Genomic DNA, 18592 nt, shown 5'->3' with positions numbered 1-18592 from the left:
CCTCTCAAAGGCGGACGCCACCTTGGTTTTTCCAGTCCTGTTGCCTGGTGTCCGAGCGTGGACACCCCAGAACACGAGTCAATAAGCCGCGGGCCCGGCCTCGCGTTAAGTGCAACGCGAAATCGCCACGGATCCTGTGACTCGTCATTTTCCTGACCTTCTCACTTCACCTGCGATCCTCGACACTTAGCTGGCCCAGAGACAGGGGAAAAAAAAGAAAAGAACGAAATTCCATTATCTGAGCTTGTTAACATGTATGGCGCAACTTGCTTATCTCAACAGACCTTAAATGCTAATTATCGATAGGGCGGAAAGACGGCAAACAAGAAACCAAATCCGGGGACCGTATGTATTCCACCGTCGCATAGGCGACAACTTCTTCCTAGAAGCTCGCTAACAGCTGAACCCTTTCAGACAGTCGGCGCTGACTGATTTCCTGGCTGTGAGCAATCTTACCTGAATCTTGTGGTCGCTTGCTGATGATTTTCTGATGTTTCCAGTCCAACAACATCTCTGCCGCGCAGATCAGCGAAGATTACCAAAGGCGCGTTAGAGAAGCCGAGCGCTCAGCGGTCGCAGAGCAAACGCCAAATCCCACCGAACGTAATGACTCCGAGGGTACTAGCGAGTCACCCGAGCAGCGGAAAAAGCGCAAGCGGAGGGAGACAGCCGCGTTAGCAAAGATAAAGCAGAGCAAAGAGTTCGCACGTCGGAAGAGTCGGCGTACAGGAGAGCCTGGAGATGATGATGACTCTATGGCAAGGGACATGCTGTCCGAGCAATCTCGACCAATGCCCGGCCAGCTGGAGAACTGTGAAGTATGCAGCAAACGGTTTACTGTCACACCATATAGTAAGACAGGCCCGAACGGGGGTCTCCTTTGTGCCAAGTGTTCCAAGGATCTGGCAGACGGCGATAAGAAACCCAAGGTGAAGAAAGGTGGAGCGAGGATTGGTCGTCGCCAGAATCAGAGCAACCTTCTTGATGGAAATGCCCAGCAAGGTGCCTCGACTTTGGTCGAGTCGTGCATTAGGGTATTGCTCTCTCACTAGTTTCGTGGTCTACAGTGCTGATATCTTTTAGAAAGTCGCAGATAATATCAACGATATCGAAGAATTCGGAGATTTGCCATCCTCGCTGCTTCACCGTCTCAGCCAGATATTGTCCAAGAGACGGGCATTGACACCAAGGACTCTCAACCTGTTCCTCCGTCGGGAACTAAGGTCCATCAACATCTATGATACCGCCAGTATGGCTCCCTCGTTTCACTTTTTCTTTCCCTTTGGGCGCAAATTTTAATCTTGAATGCTCTGCAGAGCTCGAAACGGATGATTTCCAGAAAATATTCACGTTCATGCCGGACTTGAACAACGTCAACCTTCGATTTGCTAGTCAACTCAAGGACAGAGTCTTAGATTATACCATGGACCGAGAACTCAAAATCGAGCATCTCCAGATCGACTCTGCCAACCTTGTGTCGGATATATGTTGGCAGCGACTATTCGTCAAGCTGGGACCAGATTTGAAAAGCCTCAAGCTGTCCAACCTCGATAATTCGTTCAATGACGAGACCGTGGGAGTCATGTCCAAATCTTGCACGGGGCTCAGACGGCTGAAGCTCAAACAGTGTTGGAAAATGGGCGATGGTTCGCTTCAGGCCATCGGGCAGTTATCGTCGTTAGAACACCTGTCTCTGGATTTCATCCAGGAGACGGATGCTGAGAAACTCCTCGACATGATCGGCCAAGTTGGTCCGAAATTACGAACACTCTCCTTGGAAGGGTTCCCGACTGCGGACGATCGCATTCTCGAAGGATTCCACAACCATTGTCAACACCTTACTAAACTCCGATTCACGAATAACTCCATCTGCACGGACAAGACGTTCTCCAAACTTTTCACTGACTGGTCTAATCCTGCACTGGAGCTTGTGGACTTTTCCTCTACACGGGACGTGGACAATGCAAACGCAGATGGGCCTGCAGATGCAATTGGATTTGCCTCTCAAGGGTTCGTTGCGCTGATGAACCATTCTGGCCGTGCCTTGCAGAAGTTGAACATTTCTTCTTGTCGGCATATCTCCCGTGAAGCCTTTGAAGAAGCGTTCGCAGATGACCGAGTCTACCCCAAACTACGGGAGATTGATGTCTCGTTTCACACCATTATGGATGACTATCTGATCGGACGCATTTTCCGATGCTGTCCATCTCTTACGAAGTTGGTCGCGTTCGCCTGTTTCAACGTACAGGAAGCCCGAGTTCCTGCTGGGGTTGCGTTAATCGGTGGACTGAAGGCCCAGGATCGTATTGCTGTTGATGGTGATCAGGTTTGAAGGGTCTCATGACACTGGAAGTGCTGAATCATGCGCCGTTGTAGTCAATGGGTGCAGCAGTATCATGGAAATAGAATAATTTTAGTATCAAATCTCGTCTCTAGCTTACTCTTAGACTCAAATGGCTTGGAGTGTATAGAGTAATCTAGTAAATAACACAGGGACTTCAAGGATTACTGGCTAGTTACAGTAGACTCACAAGAGTCTGTCCATCTGACCTGCCCACATCACTGCCATTCATTCACTCCGTAAAGACCAGCGCTCTCCTCTCTGCTTGGCCCGTCAACCTCTGTCATCTTCCTCTGTACCGTCCAGTTAACGCTATGGGATGAACAGCGACGCGAGTTCCGATCCCCAACGCATGAAGAATTGTTGTGGATTCGAACAAACTTTGGACAGGGGAGCCTCGGGCAGTCCGGATAGTTCATGTGGATGGATACTACAAGCCCACCGCAGCCAGTGCCTCTCACTGTCATCCGGGATGTATGCCCATGTATCTTGTGGGGAACGGCGACTCCCATTTTGAAATACCTCGCAGATGTACAGGCGATTCTCTATCCACCGAATAGGACGGTTGTTGAAATCGGGGTGCGGGGGTGGACGTACTTGCGAGCCAAGGTCCCTTCCAGGCGTTGTTGCAGGTCGGACAACACTCCACCACAATGGCGAAGAGCCGTTCTACAAAGCTATGAAGGATTCGACCGCGCATATGGAGAAACCATCAGACTCTGCCTCCAGATGATTCTAACTATCTGCGAGACTCCCCGCTCACACCGGGCTGCAGATCAGAGTGTGACCTGGCCCACCCAGGATCCGCCAACGAGGGTGTCAATTGCGCTACAACGTCCGGGGTGAAAATTCGCAATAGATGCATTGACGGTTGCTTACCACGACTTCCAGCTACCCGCCGAGGTATAGCACCCGCGCGCGACCGGCGACAAAATCGGGGAAGTCTTCGAAACACGCCCAGAGCTCGGCGTTGCCCTAGGTCGCCTTGTATCAGCTGCCTCGGCCAATTTTTACGAACGAACGCTATTTTCAAAGCCGAGCCCCCTCCAATGTTGCTGGAAGGCGATCCAATCAAGCAGGGGATACATGTCAAGGAGCTGAAGCGCCCGTCTGGCCATCCACCCATTCATTCTAGACATTGGCAGCGCTATACTGTCCACTCATTGTTCAAGGTCATCAGCACCACTGTCGCGGAGGGTGTCCGCGGCGCGCCCATCGTCAACTGCAATACGGGTGGTGTTATTGGCTTCTTCTAGTTGTTCGATAGAACCAACTGTCTCACGGCACATTTGGATGAAACGGGTGGTGAAGGGTGGAAAGTAGTTTAGAGTGTACACTATATGCTGTCGCAATATAAAGTTCAAAGATTTCTCACGGAGCGCAAAACCATCATGATATCTTTCGTAGCCAAGTGGTCATTCTTTCCCACATACGCGAACCTGTAAAAAAAAATGCGAATGGAGTATAATAACATTCAGCCGCCAGTGGATGTGGCTAGATCCGAGCGACCCACAAAATGATTCACCTGGGGTGGAGGGTCCTCCAGGAATAGCCCGATAGACCACTATCAGCTCGTAGTCCCTTACTAGAAAGGATAGTATGGGAGACCGGGTTGAACCTGCCAGTGGATCGAACCCACCGGGACAGCTGAGACTTTTGAGTCAACGTCTCCACCAGTCCTTCGTCCAGCTCAACTAACTGGAGGGACGAGGGGATAAATTACTCGCCGACCGAGTGAAAAACCGCCGAATGGTGACAATGGGTTGATACCTTACCTTACCTACCTCGGTAAGGACTGCCTGCCTCAGAGGGATTGGGTGTGGTGAGGGCTGGCTGGCCGCGGTCGGTCTCAGATTCGGAATTTCAGTAATGCCCCTGATCCAGTGAAGAATTCCATGGTGGCAAAACTTACTGTACCTATTTGGGAGATAGGTAAATCAATACCAGAGAATGGTGCAAAACCTTGATGAATTTCTGGGATCAGATCTTGGGTTATTTTGAGACGCGCCACAGGCAATATATCAATCTGTTGAAAGGGCGGTAATGGGTTGTAAACTTGAAACAATACTTACCGGTAGTACTACTGTACATATTACATGGTGCTAGTTAGTTCATGCAGTGGTTCCTGTCCGTAGTTGGAGGTCGCTTCCCCTTGGTACCATGGCTGGATTAAATTGACACTACGATCTCCCTATCCAGTATGATGATTTCCCTAGGTAGATCTAGGATCGATCTTCAGTTTCAACCTCCCAGATCTGCAGAGGAAGATGGATACAAAGATGATCCCAAAGAATCATTCTCTGAAGATGGAGAATGTTTCACTTGGTCACAGGTGGCTTTGACAGGTCATCCTGATGTCCCTGATACGGAGGATTAAAAAAGACCAGGCCAACCTGGGCCGTGTTAGTCTGTACGGTACGGTATGTTTGGACGCAACTCCCTAGGACTAGTGAATGTCAGTATCTAAAATGGTATCTTCCCGTACGGGCGTACAGTTGCAGCCGTTTGGATTTCAGCTAGATTATTGGATCTGGTGTTGGTTGTTTCAGGTATGAATCGAGGTCGGGCATTCTCTTCCTGGTTGATTCTCTCTTTCTGTCTTTCTGTCTTCCTGTCTTTCTTTATGATATCCCTGGTTAAGAACCTATTTTTAAAGTCCATGTACATGTATCATGTACCTGCCAGGACGGTGGATCTCCCGGTAAGGTACTTTGGCCAGGTCGATATATTCTTAGCTTACCTATCAGTCCAGAGTCCTTTGGTTTGTTTAGTTCCTGAGGAAAAAGTACAGCCTTACTAAATTTGGCGGTTGAATGCCAAACTAGCATTGGGCTCCACCCTCCAGGTCTATTATAGTATTATTCCAAACTCTGTTGGTCTGTACAAGTGTCTCTCTGCCGTACCACGCTGTATCATCAATAAATAAATCTTCAAAGCCATCGGGGGTCAGACCATTCATGCCCCCGGTCGGTCTATCTCATTGGCCTTTCCCTTTTTGTTTCCTTTCTCGATTGGATGGGGTCAGAAATAATCCTCTCTCCCCTTGCCACTGCTTCTCTCCATCATCTCCATCATCATTGTTGGATCTTGACTTCTCACCACTGACCTGCACTTCTTTCTCCCTCTCCCTGCTCTTTCTCTTCCTGACACTGCCTCCCACTGCTCCCACCTCCCTCACTACCTCCTGCTCTTTGTTCTAGGCCTGCTCTCAATTCCACCCGTCGAGTCGGCTCTCTTCCTGGTCCTGCGATCATACTCAACACTTGTCAAACGAACCAGATCCACCACGTATATAGCAGACCCAGTCTCCCCCTCTGCCATTCCCCTCGGCCACTCCCCTCTGCGACACTCCCCTCTGCGACCCCTCTCTCCTTCTTAATTAATACCACACCACCACCACCACCACCACCATTCCTGAGCCCGTCTCAGGACATGTGAGCGCCGTGTCCAAATTCCGCCCCCCCTATTCTAGATCCCTGCGACTCGGCAATCACACTGTGTGCCCGCTTGGAATTTCCCGCGGACCTTGTGATTGATTCTCCCCCCTCCCCGGTTTCGAAAAATCAAAACAACCTGAATCGTGATTCAACATTCCACATTTTCGCAAAAAAAAAAACCCCCTCCCCACCCCATACACGATATCTGCCGTACGAAGGCGTCGTCGGAATCGGAGGCTGGTCAGTGCACAAAGGTGCCGAATCGCCAAAAGCGACGGGTCCTCTCCACGTATTTATGGGGAATAGCCCGTGCTACTGAGATTGTCTTGCTGTTCTCCAAGGCCACACAGAAACCTGGAAGACATCGCCCGTCTCCTTCGATCTCAACCCCGACGCTTGTGGTCGTGGCCTTCGATCAAACTCAGCATCCATGCCAATCAAGCTTCCCAAAGGCTTTGCCCGGCGAAAATCGGCTGGAAATGTTTTAGATGAAGGCGATGCTCCACAGCATTCGTCCTTCCGAGTTATTGAACGTCCTTCGGCAGACAGGAAATCGTTCAGTGACGGAAATGCTCTCTCGAAACGGATGAGCGACGGCCAACTGTTACGCACGCCGACAGAGGATCAGGAGAACATCTTTGCAGGACAGCATCACCTGCACCCCAAGAATTCGTATGCGCTTCCCCCTCCCCCCGCCGGCATTATGCTCGTGCCAGTCAGAACGGCTAACAGATTCGGTTGTAGCGGCGCTGTACACGAAGGCTCTCGGTTTAACTCATCGACTCGTCGCTCCACGGACGGACCAACGGCTGATTCGCCGCACTCACGAAGCTTGTACGATATCCCGATCCCTCCATTGTCGGGTGCATTACGCGCCGCTGGTCGGACATTCTCTTTTGGTGGGAGATTCTCCAAGGCATCGGCGCCACCACAGCCATTGACCCCGGCACCCTCGAGACATAGGGCAATGACAAACAGCACGTCAAGCACCGCGACGCCTCCTAGACTAATGGAGACGGATTTGCAGATCGGCCCGATGGGGGATGATTTTAACATCGATTTTAGCAAGCGGGATAAGTCGCGGGAATCGTCGTCTCGAGTCGCCTTGACCGAGGGGTCGGCCAATCCGGCACCCGGTCCTCGGAAAGACAACAGAAGCCCGCGCCCAACACCCATCGATACCAGTCGTTCGAAGGAGGTCGAGCCTTCCCCCTATTCATGGGACAGCAAGCATTCAGAAGAGGGCCTCCTAGCAACTTCCTACTCCCCCCATGATGTTTCCTCCGCAGATCGACCCGGTTTCACCCAGTCCCCCTCGTATGGGGAGAGACGCAAATCTCTCCCGTTGGCTACTGCCATGCCTTCCACGACGTCTCATCGGGCTCTCGACAAGCCCCAGGGGGCGGTGGATCAAGGGTTAAGGAGGAGTGTTATGTTCTCCAGCAAGCGAGACGACGAGGACATGGAAGATGACGACGCAAAGTTGATCATGCACTCTCTCTACAACAGGAGAAACTCCGAGGTCCCATTGACTTTCGACCATGACGGTTCGGACCACGAAAACGACACGCCTCTGTTCAGCAATGATCGCGCGGCCGCCGTGGATCACGTCGAGCCCCGCGCAGCGCAATCTGGTGGAGCACAAAATTCTTTCGGAGTGGCGGAAAGCTATCCGGACCATTCTATCGCAGCGAATGCACGATTGGCTGCACAGTACGAAAAGACTAAGCCACCCGGATCTTCGTCGACGAAAGTCATGACCCCGTCTCAGTTCGAGCATTACCGCCAGCAAAAAGAGCTTAAACGGTCCAATAGCGATGCGTCCAAGAGTGAGAACTCCGAGGACAGCGAATTGGATGAGGAGGACGAGGTGGAAAAGGGCCGTGAGGTAGAGAGACAGCGACGGCGACAGGAAGCGCATCTGTCTGTGTACAGACAGCAGATGATGAAAGTCACTGGCCAGCAATTGGCCGCTCCACCGCTGCGGCCCGAACTGGACCGCGCCAGCAATAGCGCCCCGAATCTGGCCACGCCGACCTTGAATCCCGGGAGTAAATCAGCGAGCGGGAAGAGCAGCGAAGGCGATGAGGATGAAGAGATCCCTTTGGGAATCTTGGCGGCGCATGGGTTTCCGAATAGGAACCGTCCGCCCAGCCGCCTCGCCCCCTCGAACTCCATCCCCAATATGCGGGCGTCGTACCACCACCAACCTTATGTCTCGTCCCCGGGATCGGGTGTGGAACAGGATTTCTCCAACCGCTTCAGCTTGCCGGTCTTTGCGAGGAACTTGCCGCGGGACCCCTACTACGGAGCCGGTCTGGTGAACCCCCCCAACCGCGAGTCCCTGGCATTTGGGGGAGGTGCCTCGGTCCATGGGGGACCCACAGCTACTGTGGGTCCTCCCCCCGGTTTACCTCCCGGGGGTCTTGTGGGTGTCATCGCCACGGAAGAACGAGCGCGGGCGATGCGACGAGGGAGTCCTAACATGCAGGCTATGCACGAATATCAAGCTGGTATGCCAGCCGCATCGGCCCATCCCAGTGGCGTCCCTCGACCCTACACAATGATGAACATGACTCCGCCAAACTTAGCCGGTCCCCAGTCCGGAATCTCCGCTTCCGAACAGGCACAGATCGAACTGTCTCAACAGATGTCCAGTATGATGCAGATGCAAATGCAGTGGATGCAGCAAATGATTCAGATGCAAGGTGGTCAAGGCTCTGCTCAGCCCCCGATGTCTTCAGGAGGCCTCCCAGTTCCGCCAGGGTTCAATCCCGCCATGCAGCTACCGCCGATGCCCTCACCCGGTCCTTTTCACGATGCCTCCCCCGGGTACCCCACCAACCAAAGGACCCTGAGTATGCTCGACCCGAACGTCTCTTCCCGGCTGAACAGCGCCCCCATGCCGTACAACCCTATGGCCCATCGGCCACACACCCCGGCCGGCCAAGGTTATGCGCCGTCCATTGCACCATCGGAGCGTAGCAACGTGGGACTCGCGCCTCGATATCGACCAGTGTCGACCATGCAAGCAGAAGCTGCGACTTCGGCCGAAGCTTCTTTGCCTCGACAGTGGAATGATGAAAACCAAAAGTCTTTGCTCTCGGTTGCCTCGCCTGCAGCATCGCGCTTGGCCCAGCGGCCCATCTCCAGTGGCAGTCGGTCCGCGGCCAGCGTGCAAGGGAACCGGGTCCGACAGGATGAAGATGAAGATGAAGACGAAGGTTGGGCTGATATGATGAAGAAACGAGAAAAGAAGCGCAACAACTGGAAGCTGAAGAAGGAAACAAACGGTTTCGGTGACCTGTTGAATGCGGTACATTAACAGCGATGTCTCTAACGATTTTGACTCTTCGGAGAGTCATGGGTCCGCTTCATACTCCGAGCCATACCCTTAATTCCGTCTCGACTATAAAATTCCGACGAAAAGCAATATGATGACTATTAACTCTTGCTTTTTTTTTTTTTTTTTCTTGCTGTTCCTGTCCATTATGTTTCGTTTTCTCTTTTTGGATCAAGGTTTCTCTTCGAGCGGTTCACTGACGGATCCAAACGTCAAATTCAATTTGCATTATGATTATTGTTGTAATTTTCTTCTTTTCTTTTGGAATGGCGTTATTCATGGCTGGCGTTCGGACAGACCTGCAAGATTTGTCTTTTTCCTCTCCTTTTGAGCATCCATTTGTACTTAAACCTTTGAGCGATTGTATCTCAGTATGAGCTCCATTCAGATATGGACATAATGAAGGGCTGGCATCAGCCAGATGAATGTATTCGATTGAGCGGTATTAATTCTATCAGCGTATCAACTTAGGTATCGACTTATATAGCATTAATTTCCGGCCGTTGCGATCCTCTTCACAATATCAATCGCCCCCAGTCGAACACTCCTCACAACCTCCCCAGCAGGTAGCGCTTCCCTGACGAGCCCTACCCCAGTGCCCGCATACGTCGTCAACCTCCCATCAGGGCCCCATCCCGCATCCCCCTTCTCCAACTCCGACACATACAAACGCTGATTCTCCACAGCACTCATACCCCCTTCCACAGCATCAACATAGCTCCGATTGATGACCCCCCGCCCATCATACCGCTGCGGCCAGCCATGAATACCCCTCACCCCATCATACACCGTAGACCGAACAGTACTGACGCCCCCATCCTCAGCCCGCAATATCTCATCCCGATACCCACGCGCAACATTCGCCTCCTCAGAAGCAAGAAACCTCGTCCCCATCACCGCCCCGCACGCCCCCAACGCCAGCGCCGCCGCCACCCCTCTGCCATCCACGACCCCACCCGCCGCCAACACAGGCACCGTCCCCAACCCCCGCGCGTCAAGCGCATCCACAACCTCCGGAACAAGCGTCACCACAGACGCCGACCGCGCCAACCCGTGGCCCCCCGCGTCGGCCCCCTGCACGACCAGCACATCAGGCCGCAGCGTCTCCGCCACAGCCACAGCCTCACAGACCGCACCAACCTGCACCCAGATCTGCGTCTGACCGTCCGTTGCGGCCCGCACGCGCTCAACCCACGGTATCAGTCCCGCGGGCTGGTCCTCTGGCGCGAAGAGCCACACCGCGCAGGGCTTGTACTTTTCCACGGCGGCTATCGACTGCGTGAGGTCCGCGCCCCAGTTTATGAAGCCGACGCCGATGGGGAGGATGCCGGTGTCCGCGTAGTGCTTGTTTAGCGGGGAGGTGGGTTGTGCGGCTAGGTTGGCGGCGTCGGAGAGTTTTTGTTCGAGGTTGGAGACGTCGAAGCCGGCTGCTAGGAAGCCGAGGCCGCCGGCTGTGGAGACGGATATGGCGAGGGCGGGGAGCGAGATGTTGAGCATGGGGGCGCTGGCTATGAGGGGGGTGGTTACCCAGGGGTAGGTTGTTTGGAGGGTGGGGTTGGAGGACATGGTTGTGGTGGTCGTCTTTGTGTTGGTTTTGTTTTTGGGGGGGATTGGGTTGATTGTGTTTGTGAGGGGGGGTGAGTTGATGTGGGGGTTGTTGTTGGTGTTGATGATGTTGTTGACATCATTTGGATTGCTTATTACCGAGGTTTGAACTTTGGAGTGGTGGTTAGTGATGTATAATGATCAGTGAATCACTATCGATCATGGTGTGGATCTTGACTGGATCGCTTGTAGCTATGCTCATTAGCTAGGATACTATATAGAATAATTACTATGTTTTCTTGGTATTAGATATCGAAAATGATAGGAATATAAAGTGGGCCTGATCTAGTACGTGAGGATGTATGGATATATATCACCAATCTCACGATAGAAACCTGACTATTCCGTGATGATACCAGCTGTGATAGATAATCAACAAGAGTGATATTAAAATCTAAAATTACCCATCTCAGTTATTGTATTCACTGTCGTTCAGTTTATTCATGATATACTATTATCAGGTTGTATAGATCACGTGCTGAAGTCACGGGACCACAGCGGAAAGATCATCATCGCTGATTTAACAGTGACGAACCAACCATCTCGCTCGAGATCTACTTCTCGAGTCCACCTCCTTATTCCCACGTATCATTACCATCTGCTTTGGATCTCTGGAATAGCAGAATTTATCGGTATCATTGACTGCGCTGTCCTTCCATTGGGTAATCCTTTGATTTTGGTTAACTCTGATATTGAAATGTAAGGACTCGATGATATCCGGCCTTGGTTGATGGGCGGAGTGGCCTGCAGCGTGAAAAGTATACTAATTTATGTTGGATAGCATCGGGTCATCTTCATCTTTGACCTAGTGGCCACTTGTTGGTTGTTATTTGTTACGTGGGCCTTGTGTGCTTGGTTTCAAAGAGAAGTGAGATTCTGTTTTTGATAAAGATTGGAGATCATAAGATCTACTTGGAATCAAGATGAACGCCCCTGATAGGTAAGGTGTTATGTTATTTTCTGCGTTTATCTTCTTTCTTTGAATGCCAGGCGAACGGTGTCTTGCTTCCTGTTATGGAAGGCCCGTCACGGTCTCCCTGGTGGTGTTGGGAGATGCTGGGAGTTTCTTCCAGCACTGGGGTGATTAGTCGGCGCTCTTCTCTCTTGGAAACATCATGTTCTCTGTTTACTCTTCTTGCTGTCTTTTCTGTTACCCTTCTTTCCATCTGCGTCTACCCACGTTTCTTGATCATCCCCAGTCCACATCTCTTGATTATCCCCAGTCCATCCTCATCCTGCATCTCGTCATCCTGTTGCTTGCTTCATCCACCACTATCATCATGGATTCTGGAAAAGAGTCTGGCAAGGACTCTGGCAAAGAGTTCATCATGCCCACCGATATGGCCTATGCTCGTACTGGTGGTTCCCGCAGAGGATGCCAGACTACAGTCAACGTCTCTCACGACCAGCAGCCTAGGTCTGCTCATTTTACCCTTCCTCACCGAGCCAGCTTGTGTTTTTGTCATCATGAATCCTGTTGTGTCTTCTCTTGTAACAAATAGCCGCAAGACGTGATTGCTAATGGAATACTGGATAGATACGAGTCCTTTGTGCTCGGCAATGGCGAGAACAAGGTTGATATGGAAGTTGATACCCGTATGTATGCCATCTTCTACCTCACCTTTATATTCTGACCAGGTTCAATAGGTATTCCCAACACTTCTATCTTCACCTTCAACAAGGAAGACCACACTCTTGGCAACATGATCCGCTCCCGTCTTCTCCAGAGCTCCCATGTTCTTTTCGCTGCCTACAAGGTACGCTATGAGAATCTCTTCTGCTTTTATACCGCCGTATACCAGGCTAACAAGTGCATGCTAGGTTCCTCACCCTCTGGTTCCCAAGTTCATCCTTCGCGTCCAGACCGACGGCGAAATCACCCCCAAGGATGCTGTCATCGCTGCCTGCCATGAGCTTGTCAGAGATCTGGGAATTCTCTCCCGCGAATTCACCAAAGAGTATGAGTTGCGCAAGATGGTGGGCGCCAACCAGCAGCAGGGTGGCAATGCCGACGGAGTTTAGATCCGCCTCGAGTGGCAGCCACGTTGACCCTGCGCAGCTGGTCTCGTGTGGTATCTTTTCCTGATGCAATCTGACCTTCTGAAACCACATCGGCTTTGTTTGCACAATCTCGACGGAACTCACCGAACCAGAGCGACGGATAATTCTGTTGATATGGATTGGAGAGAGGATGGCGGGCCCATCATCGTGATGAGATGTGTTTTACTGGAGCTGCAGTGGTATCTACGGATCTAAAATTGTGCTTTGCGTGTCTGAAAGGAATGGGCGTTGTGGTTGTCATTGTCACACTCTCAGCGGAGGTGACCATCGTGAGGGCTGGAGGCGTTTCTTTTCTGCTCTTAATTTCCTATCCTTTCCTGGATTCCTCCGCATTGCGCATTTTCTGAGGCTGTGGCGGGTAGTCTCGGCATCAAGTCTTGACACCTGCGCCGGTGGACATTCTGTGAATGTATGGCTAATCAGTTAGGACCGGTGGCACCTGAGATCCTGCCATTCGAAGGACATATGAGAAATGAGATTACCATCCATCATACAACGTCATCTAATCTTGCGTCGTTGCCCCGTAGTTATAGTGGAGTAATAAAAGTGGACCGGTTAGTCAGCGCTGACTCAACACCACGTGAAACGGGGACTCTCCTCTCGTCCCCCTGATCCGTTGGACACCGTTCACCTTCTCTGGACTTACGACATCATTGAAAGGACGACGCAGGCTTTTCAGGAAACACCGGATGGTATCTTCCTAGATAGCCTTTTCCCGGTTATTGTCTGACCTTTTGTTCATTCGTTGTTATCTCCTGTTGCTGCTCCTTCGTCTCCTTCCCCTCCCAATCCCCCTCCAGATACTACTACTAGACCGGACTCCCGGTGATAGCTTCTCCCTCCTTTTGCCGATCCTTTGGTCCCGTCCCCTTTGATTTGGTTTGAACCTACATACTCTCATTTTTGATCTATCCCTTTTGTCTTACATCTACGCCCCTTGCTCGCCCATGCGACGCTGCGTGGCGTAATGTACTCGTCCTCGAATTCCTACCTGGGCGGCGCCAACAGCGGCCGCCCGGGGCAGCAGCCTCCGTTTGCGCAGCAGCCCCAGTACACCCAATTCCCTCCCGGTGCTCAACAGCAGCCCCAACAGCAGCCCCAACCTGGGTTTGCTCCCCAGCCCACCGGCTACGGGCCGCAGATGACCGGATATGGAGGCCCTCAGCTACAGCCTCAGTCAACGGGCTTCCCCGGTGGGCAGCTTCAACCCCAGTTTACAAGCTTCCAGGCACCGCAACCGACAGGCTTCCAGTCTCCTCCTGTGCAACAGCCTCAGTTCACCGGATACCCTCCTCAGAACACTCCCCCGCAGCTACAGGTCCCTCCTCAGAACACCGGTCTTCCCATTCGGTCCATGCCCCAGACGTCGTCGGAGATCGCCAACTCGTTCACCGATGGCAGTGGTGTTGCCCCTCCCCCGCCTCCGAAACCGACGGGTAATAAGGTCCCCAACATCCGTCTCTCGTTTATCACGGCCCAGGACCAGGCCAAGTTCGAGCAGCTGTTCAAGTCTGCGGTGGGAGATAGTCAGACCATGACTGGTCAGTAGGATTCCAAACCCTCGGTGTCATGTTGGATAGAGGTTCTGACAGTCCGTCAACAGGGGACAAGGCCAAGGAGCTTCTTATGCGGTCTAGACTGAGCGGAAGTGATCTGTCCAAAATCTGGTAAGCATGCGAAGAAGACAGAGTCGCAGGGTTAGGAGATGAGTGTTGCTGACTGCAATAGGATCTTGTGTGATTCCACCAAGTGCGGGCAGTTGTTTTTCCCGGAGTTCGCCTTGGCCATGTATCTGTGCAACCTTCGAATTACCGGTAGAAGCCTACCGGATGCCCTCCCGGAGACGATAAGGAACGAGGTGTCCAGCATGGTTGACATTATCGCGACCCAGGTTCCTGACACAGCACCACAGTCGACCGCGAGAACAAATGTCCCGAGTTTCGACCCGCCGCTGCTGCAGAACCAGGCTGCTCCCCCGGCGCCCCAGCAACCCCAGCCCCAGCAGCCAACCAACTCGCACCTCCTCTCGCAGCTCACGGCGCAGCCGACTGGCTTCGCTCCGCAACCGACGGGTTTCCAGCCCGGTCAGAATTCGTTTTCGGGTCAGAGCGTGAACCTTGCCCCCCAAGCCACGGGAATGCCTGGCCAGCCTCAGCAGTCGTCATTCCTACAGCCACAACAGACGGCCTTCATGAACAATCCTCAGCCGACTGGGTATAGTGGACCGCGTCCCCCGGTTCCGCCCATGCCCACTGGCTTTGGGTCCAACCTCAGCCCTGCCCAGACGGGAGGGTTGGTTGCACAACCCACAGGAGTGCCCGGTCAATGGGGGTTTGTCAATGCTCCCTCGACAGGACTGCCGAACATCGAGGCTCTTAAGCAGCAGCTCATGCCGCAGCCGGGTCGCGAGGGCGGATTTTCGACAGCTGGCCTCTCCGGCAACGCTCATATTCCCTGGGCCATCACGAAGGAGGAGAAGAAGATCTACGATGACCTTTTCCGTGCATGGGATGGTTTCCACAAGGGCTTCATTGGTGGCGAGACCGCCATCGAAATTATGGGCCAGAGTGGCTTGAACCAGAAGGATCTAGAGCGCATCTGGACCCTCGCGGATCCCCACAATAGAGGACGACTCAACATGGATGAGTTTGCCGTGGCCATGCACTTGATCTACAGAACCCTCAATGGTTACCCGGTCCCGAGCCGACTTCCGCCAGAGCTCGTCCCCCCGTCAACGAGGAACCTGAATGACTCCATAGGCACGATCAAGTCCATGCTGTCCCAGGACGCCGAGTCTCGCAAAGCGTCCGGAGCATTCCTGCAGCCCCAGAAGACTGGCGTGAGCTATCTCAAGGACCATTCCTTCCGCGGTGGTGCCGCTTCTCCGGGCGGTGGTCGTAAAGACGCTACGTTGTTTAAAAACAATGATGGCGCTGCTGCTGGCTACCGGTCTAGCGCCCGGCGTCGCGTTGGTAATAACGGCCGGACACCGTCTCCCGCCTCTTCGCAGGCATCCGAGGACGAACTATCCGTCCAGCAGCTGAAGAAGAAGATCCGCGAGACTCAGATCATGCTTGATGCGACCGATTTCCAGGATGAGAGTCGTGTGGAGGAGGATGAGGCTTTGGATCGCCGCGACCGCCGCGAGGCAGAGAGCCTCCTGGACCGTATTCGGCGCGTGCAAGATGACATCGATACACACCCCAATGCCTCCTTCCGCAACGTGGATAACGGTGCCGAGCGGAGAGCCCTGCGCCGTCAGTTGCAGGCCCATGAGGACCAGGTCCCTCAGGTTGCTTCGGATGTCCGCCGCATCGAACGCGAGATCGCTGAAGCCAAACTTGAGTTGTTCCGCCTCAAGGATGCCAAGGCGCACCCGAACAGCGCATCCAACATCGTGGGGACCGGCCCCGGTGGTACGGTCACGGAAGCCGACCGTATCAAGGCTCGCGCTCGTGCCCGCATGCAAGCGCGCGCCGCTGAGCTTGCCGGCCGGCCTGCTCCAGCTTCTCAGGACGATGATGGAGCAGCGGCGCGTCGACTCGAAGCGGAGAACACCAATGTCAAGGCTGATCGAGAGAAGAACGAGTCCATGACACGCGATGTGGAGGAAAGCGTGAAAGAGTTTGCCCGGAGTCTCGAGGACAGCCTCAAGGAAGGTGGTGAAAGCTCTGTGCGTGAGCACGAGAAGCGACGATGGGAAGATGCTTTGGGTGTTGAGGATGTCATTCGTGACTTCATCTATGACTTGAAGCGCAATGCACGGACCGCGCATGTCCGCAAGGAAGAGTAAGTTCCCTGATCAAAATGCATGCTGTCTGGATAACAGACTGACATCTTTGCCCAGCGCATCCGGGTCGCCCTCTGCACAGAGGCAACAACCTCGAGATGAGTCCGCCCCGGCCCGGAGACCCTCGCCTCCGCCGTCCGTCGGGTCATCCGGCTCCTTGCCTGGCTCTACTCATGAGGACCGCGTCGCAGCTGCGAGAGAGCGTGCCCAGAGACGCATTGCCGAGCGTATGGCCGCGGCTGGGCTCAAGCCAAATAACGACTCCGCGGAGACTCTGGTGCAACGCCAGGAGCGAGAGAAGAAGGAGCGCGAGGAGCGGGTGAAGAAGGCCGAGGAAGAGGATTCTAAGCGGGAGCAAGAAAGGCAGCGTCGTTTGGCGGAGGAGAAGGGCGGTCGCCCCGCCCCGTCGTCCGTCAAGCCCGTTGGGAAGAAGCCTCCCCCAGCACCCCCTTCGCGCAAAGTCCGCGGGGACAGTGCCGGCCAATCCGACGCTAGAAAGGCGGCTGAAGAGCCGGCAAGGGGTGATCATGATGTTCGTGAGCAGGCTATCCGAGAGGAGCAGCATGCCCAGGAGGAAGAAACCAAGCGCCTCGAGTATGATCCCATGACTGAACAGAATTTAGTTGACATCGTTGCTTACCATACTCCCAGGGACGAGGCCCAGCGCCGGGCAGAAGAAATTCAGAAGGAGAAGGAGGCCCAAGAGGCTCGCCTTCGGGCCCTCGAAGAGCAAGTCAAGCAAGGCAAGATCAAGAAACAGGAAGAGAAGCGCCGTAAAGAAGAGGCCGAGCGCGCAGCCAGAGACCAAGATTCTCGGCTGGCGGCTCAACGTGCCGAGCTCGAGATGGCCAAAGAGCGGGAACGACAACTCCAGTTGGAGCTGGAGGGTTTGGATGGCGAAAGCTCTTCGGATGATGAAGATTGGGACACGGACATCCCTCGTCGGGACAGCACCCCGACACAGAGCCAGATGCCTTCGACTACCGATGCCCAGCCAGCGTCTCCCCCCACACCTCCTCCGGCCCCTGCACCCGCTCCTGAGTCGGATGCCGTGAAGACTCCTGTCAGCTCCCCGCCCGGTAGCCGCGGTGGGGCCGACGCCGAGTCCAAGAACCCCTACTTCAAGAACCTCAGCCACCCCGCTGATCAACCCGCGACTTCCGTTACTTCGCCGAAATCCGAGTCCACCAATCCTTTCCACCGTCTCGCCCAACAGCAAGAGAACGTCAAGCCCGCCCCCTCGTTCCCGGCCCCTGGCCCGCTGGAGCGCAAGTCTCGCGCGCGCCCCGAAGAAGACGATGACTGGTCCGCGGCCGGCTCCGACTTCGATTCCTCCGACGATGAGGATGAACGGCCTGGTGGCGGCAGCGCGAAGCAGCTTGCAAGCATCCTGTTCGGAACCATGGCGCCCCCACGACCGCTCAGCGCCATGGACGACAAGTCCCCCTCGAAGTCCCCTACGCCGGTACAGGAGAGCAGTCCTGTGGCGCCGCCTCCGGCTATTGAAGTTGAGGAATCCCCGTCTGCCCCAGCCGGCGCTCCCCCGCCACCCCCGCCGCCCCCACCTCCCCCACCAGGTGCAGGTGGTGCTCCCCCGCCGCCTCCTCCGCCCCCTATGGCACCTCCTGCTCCGCCCTCGGGTGCTGCCCCTCCGCCGCCCCCTCCCGCTCCGCCGGCGGGTGCACCGCCCCCACCGGCTCCCCCGTCTGCGCCTGCACCCGCACCCGCGGCGGGCGGCGGTCGTGGTGCCTTGTTGGCATCGATCCAAGCAGGCAGCCGCCTCAGGAAGGCTCAAACCAACGACAGGAGCTCCAGCAATTCAGCAGGCCGCGTGCTGTAAGGGTCTTGTCCCACAAGCGCAACAGGAATGGCAATCAAGTCAAACACCACCATTACTGGTCTATTTCTTTTCTTAATTAGCACCATCCGTTCTATCTTTAGTCATACTGCATTGAGTATCTCAATCTACGTTCGGTATGGAATATACTATATATATATGTATACATCTCTTAATA

General features: G+C 54.1%; 6 protein-coding genes across 6 annotated transcripts; 5 read left to right on the top strand and 1 right to left on the bottom strand.

Moving 5' to 3' along the window:
* Position 1: 1 nt before the first annotated feature.
* Positions 2-2449, top strand: rad7 (DNA repair protein Rad7, protein). Its single transcript, XM_024813202.1, has 6 exons — positions 2-254; positions 307-345; positions 415-442; positions 501-1034; positions 1084-1249; positions 1317-2449. Coding segments are annotated over exons 1-6 (1785 nt in total). The 5' UTR covers positions 2-252; the 3' UTR covers positions 2333-2449.
* Positions 2450-2480: 31 nt separating this feature from the next.
* BDW47DRAFT_108274 (uncharacterized protein) lies at positions 2481-3299 on the top strand. Its single transcript, XM_024813201.1, has one exon. The coding sequence runs from the start codon at positions 2759-2761 to the stop codon at positions 3185-3187; it is 429 nt and encodes a 142-aa protein (XP_024670706.1). The 5' UTR covers positions 2481-2758; the 3' UTR covers positions 3188-3299.
* A 2909-nt stretch (positions 3300-6208) lies between these two features.
* BDW47DRAFT_127065 (uncharacterized protein) lies at positions 6209-9103 on the top strand (the record flags this gene model as incomplete). The annotated part of the gene is made up of 2 exons (XM_024816663.1): positions 6209-6450; positions 6523-9103. 2 exons carry the CDS (start codon positions 6209-6211, stop codon positions 9101-9103), a joined length of 2823 nt encoding a protein of 940 aa, XP_024670705.1.
* Positions 9104-9610: 507 nt separating this feature from the next.
* BDW47DRAFT_132686 (nitronate monooxygenase) lies at positions 9611-10763 on the bottom strand (the record flags this gene model as incomplete). The annotated part of the gene is made up of 1 exon (XM_024817632.1): positions 9611-10763. The coding sequence occupies exon 1, from the start codon at positions 10685-10687 to the stop codon at positions 9611-9613; it is 1077 nt and encodes a 358-aa protein (XP_024670704.1). The 5' UTR covers positions 10688-10763.
* A 510-nt stretch (positions 10764-11273) lies between these two features.
* On the top strand, positions 11274-13280 carry BDW47DRAFT_108270 (DNA-directed RNA polymerase II core subunit RPB11). Its single transcript, XM_024813200.1, has 5 exons — positions 11274-11425; positions 11508-11666; positions 12264-12322; positions 12374-12483; positions 12548-13280. The coding sequence occupies exons 2-5, from the start codon at positions 11650-11652 to the stop codon at positions 12746-12748; spliced, it is 387 nt and encodes a 128-aa protein (XP_024670703.1). The 5' UTR covers positions 11274-11425; positions 11508-11649; the 3' UTR covers positions 12749-13280.
* Positions 13281-13446: 166 nt separating this feature from the next.
* Positions 13447-18563, top strand: pan1 (actin cytoskeleton-regulatory complex protein PAN1). The gene is made up of 5 exons (XM_024817631.1): positions 13447-14328; positions 14391-14454; positions 14516-16576; positions 16635-17171; positions 17229-18563. The coding sequence occupies exons 1-5, from the start codon at positions 13755-13757 to the stop codon at positions 18415-18417; spliced, it is 4425 nt and encodes a 1474-aa protein (XP_024670702.1). The 5' UTR covers positions 13447-13754; the 3' UTR covers positions 18418-18563.
* The last annotated feature ends 29 nt before the right edge of the window (positions 18564-18592 follow it).

Source organism: Aspergillus candidus, assembly GCF_002847045.1.
Source record: "Aspergillus candidus strain CBS 102.13 unplaced genomic scaffold BDW47scaffold_33, whole genome shotgun sequence".
NCBI classification, from domain to species: Eukaryota; Fungi; Ascomycota; class Eurotiomycetes; order Eurotiales; family Aspergillaceae; genus Aspergillus; species Aspergillus candidus.
Note: the sequence above shows the minus strand (reverse complement) of the source record. Positions and strands in the feature narration are given on the sequence as shown.